Below are 6,170 nucleotides of genomic sequence, written 5' to 3' on the forward strand. Positions count from 1 at the left end.
AATTAATTTACAGCGTTTTAACAAAAAAAAAAAACACACACACATTTTACAGCGCTTTTTTTAAAAAGCGCTGTAAAATGTTGTTCTAAAGCGCTTTAATGGTGCACCTTTTACAGCGCTTTCGTGAGAAAGCGCTGTAAAATGTACAAGAAAAGCGCTGTAAAATGCAGACCCATAATATGAAATTATGGGTGGGCATTTTACAGCGCTTTTTTGAGAAAGCGCTGTAATATGCACACCCATATATGAAATTATGGGTGTGCATTTTACAGCGTTTTCTCAAAAAAGCGCTGTAAAATGCACACCCATATATGAAATTATGGTTGGGCATATTACAGCGCTTTTTTGAGAGAGCGCTGTAATATGTCCACCCATATATGAAATTATGGTTGGGCATTTTAGAGCGCTTTTTTGAGAAAGCGCTGTAAAATGCACACCCATAACTCATATAATGGGGTGCATATTACAACGCTTTTTTGTGAAGAAGCGCTGTAAAATGTGCATAACAAGCGCGCGTTGTATTTACATGTTTTATAGCGCTTTTTTAAAAGCGCTGTTGTATCATTTACAGCGCTCGTTTCCACAACGCTTATTTTTTTGAAAAAGCGCTGTAAATGGCTTAAAAAAAGCGCTGTAATATGTGTTTTTTCGCGTAGTGTTGTGATTAAAGCATGGAGATAAAAATAAAAAAATAAAAAAATTAATCAAAAAGATTCTCAGAGAAAAATTAAAAATTGAGCAGATTATATCTAGGATGATCTTGGGAAAAAAATTGATGATGAGGAATAGTAATTTATTTCAGATCGTTTCTCTACTAGTCGTTTTGAAAGAATTTTTGAAGCTGTAAAAGTGGTCAAAGATAGATTGTCAAATTTGATGTGTAACATATTGGAAGCATAGTTCATAAAAAATGAAGTTTTCTTAGTTACTAAAAATTTAAAGTCTTGTGCTGCCTCGAATCCTAAAGGAATGTCAACTTTATTTTGTCAACAATTTTGGAGTATAGTTGGTAAAGACGTGACTTCTCTTGTTCAGGAGATTCTCAATGGTGGTGGAAATTCAAGTAGCATTAATTATACAGATATTTGTCTCATTCCGAAAAAGAAAAAGAAAAAGTACACAAGTGTCAAGTGATTTTATACCTATTTCTCTTTGCAATGTCATTTTTAAAATAGTTACAAAAATAATTACAAATAGGCTGAAGTTAATTCTCTCTGATATATTTGGAAGGATTTTTGTGTCAGGATATTTAATCACTAATAATCTCTTACTAGCTTTTGAATCTTTTCATTATATGAGGAAAAAAATAAATTAAATGCATAAATGAGTGTGTCAACCTAAAGTTGAAGGCATCGTATTGAGTGGAATTTTTTTAATTAGGTTTTGCAGTCTTAAAGACATATGTTTGTATTGAGTGAATTTTTATTATTTAGGTTTTCCAGCCTATTAATTTTTCTCAAAAATGAAAGCTTGATTTTTAATTGTATTTCCACAATGTCTTTTTCTATTTTGTTTAATGTAAGTTCTTGTCATAAGCTTTGTCCTTAGCGAGGTCTTTGCTAAAGGGATCATTTGTCTCCTTATCTTTTTATCCTATGTGCTTAGGTATTTTCTGGACTTCTAAATAAGATACAAAAAGATAAGGTCCTTCAAGGAATTCAAATTACTAAAAGGTATTTATTTTTTGCAGATGATAGCCTCAATTTTTTTGTAGAAATTATTTTCAAAATGCTCAGACCATTCAAATAGTCTTTAATACTTATCAATCTGCTTCATGTCAATTTATCAACTTGAGTAAATCATAAATCTCTTTATGCCAAAATGTATCTATGACCATAAAATCTTGTTCCATGGTTGGATACAAACTGAGGTTTCAAATGTGATTGTAAATCGATATTCATTTCAAAAAGGCAAGTGCAACTGAAACATGATATTTTCCGAATTCATCTCTGTAATGGAGATATCCTAGATCATTAAAAATACGCAATAAAATAGCACCCAAACTAAGTTCGAAATTTCCAACTAACACAAACTCAATTCAAATTTTTCAAAACAACAGACAAATTGAAATAAGTTCAAAATGTCCAAAAAAACTTAGAGATATTATCTAGTATAATACAAATGAACATTGATTTGTCCAAAATAAGTCAAACTCAAACCAAATTCAAATAGAATGCTAAATATTTCTTACGTGACTCTGAAACCAAAACAATATACATGTAGTAATATAATATGTCCCTGAGAATAACATTGTTAATTTATGTGGAGTGCCCTCATTTTTCATGTATAGGTAGTCTTCTGGAAGTGGATTAGCCTCAAATTTTTGGGTATTGTGACACAGACCTCTGTATACCACTGGTCAATTGAAGGTAGGATAATGATGATTATAATCTGCTTGTACTCAACATTTTTATCGGTATTACATATTTTGGTTTGCACATTCTTAATGTGCTTGTAGCACGTCTGTAAATTTTTTACTAATATATGGTCCCTCATCACCGTAACTTGTAGGTCAGAGCAACAACAAATTTGACAAACAACCAGATAATCAATTATCGATGCAACCCTACAGAAAAATGGTTGGTCTTGATTGGTATTGCTCCTGGTTCCCCCGAGGTATATATCTTCTTCCTGTCATTGTTGGCTATCATAGGGAAACTCATTTCAAATTTTCAACTATAATTAGCTTTTTCATTCATACCATATATGCTTATCTTCACCTTTGTCTCAGCCACATTTATTGTGTATAATTGTATAGACAATTATGTTCTTTCAACTGTGATCTTTAGCAAGCCTAATCTATTTGGTTTATTTCTTTATATTATTTTGCATTATAGAGGCCACAATTGGTTAAAGGGAACATGCAACTTTTCTATGTGGATCAGCATCGTCGTCAGGCTCTTGAAGCTCATGCTGCATCATTTGCCCATTTTAAAGTGCGTTTTCTTATAATTCTACTAATTTCAAACCCAGAACAAAACGTTCAACCTAACAATATTGACATTTGTTAGTTGAGCTAGAACTAACTAACATAATCATATTTAAAGGATCAAAACTTGAAAGAAAAAATATAGGATCAAACGAATAATTAACCTAAAAATTATTAGCCAATATATGATATTTGGTGGAATAGGTACGACAATGCCATATCTAACCTCGAGTTTAAATTCTTTAAACATGGATCAAAAAGAGTAATGTTTATAGCTCAACTTTGGAAAATCTGCAGCATTTAAAATATCAATAATTGTTTGATTAAGATCAAACAATTTAAATTTTAACTTCAGTGTTGATCACTTAACTAACAATCCAAATTTTAATCCAACTCTTATCACTTAACTAACAATCTAAATTTTAATCCAACAGCTATTGATTTCACATCATCATCTTATAATAAGAAAAGTATAAATTTAAGAAGCAAGATAAAAAAATTCAACACTCAAATTTCTTCTAACACAAATACAATAATTTCTAATCTTATTTTAGAATCTAATAAACAAATCACTTTTTAATAATCAAAGTAACATTAATTAATGGTCAATTTTATAATTGTATCACTATCGATTTCACATCATCATCTTATAAAAAGTATCAATTTAAGAATCAATTTAAGTATCAATTTAAGAACCAAGATCAAGAATTGATTTAATTTACGATACTTCATTTTTTATCAATTTGCAGAAAATAGAGAAAATAAAAACAGGAAATACAATCAAATAATTATATAAAAAACACTATCAAATCAAATCGCACAATTGAACTATTTTCCATACAACTTAACCAAATAATCTACATTCAATTTCTAATTTCTAATCTTATTTTCGAATCCAATAAACAAATCACTATTTAAAAGCCCATTCATTCTCTTTGCGTAACTCGGATTCTTCCTCCGGCGTAAAATCATTCTCGATGTGAAAATAGTCACGAACAAATTCCACACTCTGGTTTTTAATTTCATCAGCAATAGCCTTTGCCAAAAATTGAAGAAGACTTTCAATGTTGAGATAACTTGCCGCCTGAATGAGCCGTAATTTGTCATCGCTTTTCATCCTCTTCACGAATTCAACATCAAACTCCTCTTTTGCTTCTTTAGATTCTTCCTCTGAAGCGTGTTTCTTACAATACTCGATTATCATGGCGAGATCGTTGCTGAATACATTAGGTAGAGGAATTTGAACGGTGTTTTGATCGAATTCGTCGATATAAGATTGTACGGTTTTCATCTCCTTCGCGATATTAGCTTCTACCTCAAAAACAGAGTTGTCTGCGGCCACCAACGTGATCATTGATGATTTTTCTGCAGCCATAGTTTTCAACGAAAGAATATTTGAGTGAGAGAATTAAGGATACGAGAGAAAATTAAGTAACCACGATACTTTATAATAGAAAAAAACGCTTCAACCCTTATATTTATACAGGCATGGTTGAGAGAAAAACGATACACCGGTTAGGCTAGTAAAAGATAAATCTCATAAAAGATTTATTTTATTTTATTTTTTATAAATCTTTTAATATCTATATATAATTTTTTTTACAGAAAATTATCTAAGATTTTCATGATTCTCGGTAGTGTAAAAATATATGATTTGATTCATTATTACAGTTTAATCTAGATTTACTTTTATATTTTTAACAAATTAAATTTTGTTTTGTATCGAGTATTTTGTAATTTAAATCAATAAATATTGTTTTTTTTAGTAAAATTAAACGAATTATAAATTTAATTATTTAGTTCTTTATTATGATTTAAATCTGGTTTGTAGTTACACTTATTTATACGGTCCCGGTTTTTTGAATATTGAGCGTGTTGTTTATTGCAGTGTAAATCTATTTATTTTTATTAAAATCAAATATTATAATTTATTATTCATCTTTTATCTCACACATCTATTTTCTCTCTAAAATCTTATAATTATATCTATTTAATTATCATATCTCTATCACTTTAATATATTCTTAATTATTTAAACACTCTAGATTTATGATACAAACAAAATAAAATAAGAAAAAAGAATATTTTGTATGATCACTGCATAGTTGATTGTCCTTTAGCCTATTATGGCATTGTGGTGCACTTTTAATTGTGATTATTTTACCGTCACACCGCAATTATATCTGCGACACATCAAATTTATACTTTAAGTTTCACGCTCAAACTTCCTCGGTCAAAATTAGATTTAAATTAGATTCTTCGAAATTCTACTTGCACATAATTATTATTTAAGTTGAAATCAGAAGAAGAAAATGAGAGAGAGAGAGAGAAAAAATACTCTTCAAAATCCTTCATCCAAGCATACTACACATGTGTATAAGTTTGTGCTATCAAAATGTATATTTGTTTAGTAATAGTCGTTATTATTATAGTGTTTTTCTAGATTTATTCTTCTTATTATTATTATAAATAAAATATTTAGTTCTCTTAACAAAACTTCAATGCTATACTTAAAGTTAACAAAGCTAACAATACTTAAGTAAATGTATACTACATTCGATTTCAATTTTTACTTTATATTATCTTGAACAATTCCAATTTTAATCCAACTTATTTAATTTAAATAGGTCTCAATTAGTGAAGATAAAATAATTTTTCTGTAAGTCAGTGTATTAAAATAGTATATCATTCACAATATAAAACTCAATCATATCAATTTCAACTCTCTCATTTTAGATTGGAATCAAATTATTCTTCATTACATAAATCAAATTTTCAAGAAAACTATTCACAATTATCATTTTAAAACTACATAAAATATCAAAAGAAAAGAAACTAGTATAAGAAAATGAGAATAAATATCCAAAAATAAAACAATCAAAAGAATTATAGTTTCATATAATATATTTTTTTACAATTTACATTTTTTCAGTTTCTCTAAAATGATTCTCTAATCTCTAATGTAAAGAGAACACTACTCTAAACTGTAATCTCTAACCCAAATAGAACACCCGCGTATTTTTGAACTTCATTGTTAACGAAATAGAGATCATTCATTCTTTGAAATGCATGCCATATCAATAAACTGTCGGATGCAGCTTGATGAGACTTTCCAACAGGGCGACTCAGGTTCAATGTATTAGCGACCTGCTCAAGTCCACCGTACAAAGCATTGCATAACCGAATTATATGTTTCATATCATAAACATTGTCTCCGAAAAAATTCCTTAAAACGTGCAGA

At 29.0% G+C, this 6,170-nt stretch overlaps 1 protein-coding gene across 1 annotated transcript; it reads right to left on the reverse strand.

Annotated features, from left to right (window-relative positions):
* Positions 1-3,637: 3,637 nt before the first annotated feature.
* LOC101494277 (SKP1-like protein 14) lies at positions 3,638-4,419 on the reverse strand. The gene has a single exon (XM_004517028.4). The coding sequence runs from the start codon at positions 4,302-4,304 to the stop codon at positions 3,840-3,842; it is 465 nt and encodes a 154-aa protein (XP_004517085.1). The 5' UTR covers positions 4,305-4,419; the 3' UTR covers positions 3,638-3,839.
* Positions 4,420-6,170: the final 1,751 nt, after the last annotated feature.

Source organism: Cicer arietinum, unplaced genomic scaffold (assembly GCF_000331145.2).
Source record: "Cicer arietinum cultivar CDC Frontier isolate Library 1 unplaced genomic scaffold, Cicar.CDCFrontier_v2.0 Ca_scaffold_3941_v2.0, whole genome shotgun sequence".
In the NCBI taxonomy this organism is placed as follows: domain Eukaryota; kingdom Viridiplantae; phylum Streptophyta; class Magnoliopsida; order Fabales; family Fabaceae; genus Cicer; species Cicer arietinum.

Coding starts and splice junctions, on each gene's coding strand:
- LOC101494277 (XM_004517028.4), bottom strand. CDS start 4,304: ATGGCTGCAGAAAAATCATCAATGATCACGTTGGTGGCCGCAGACAAC.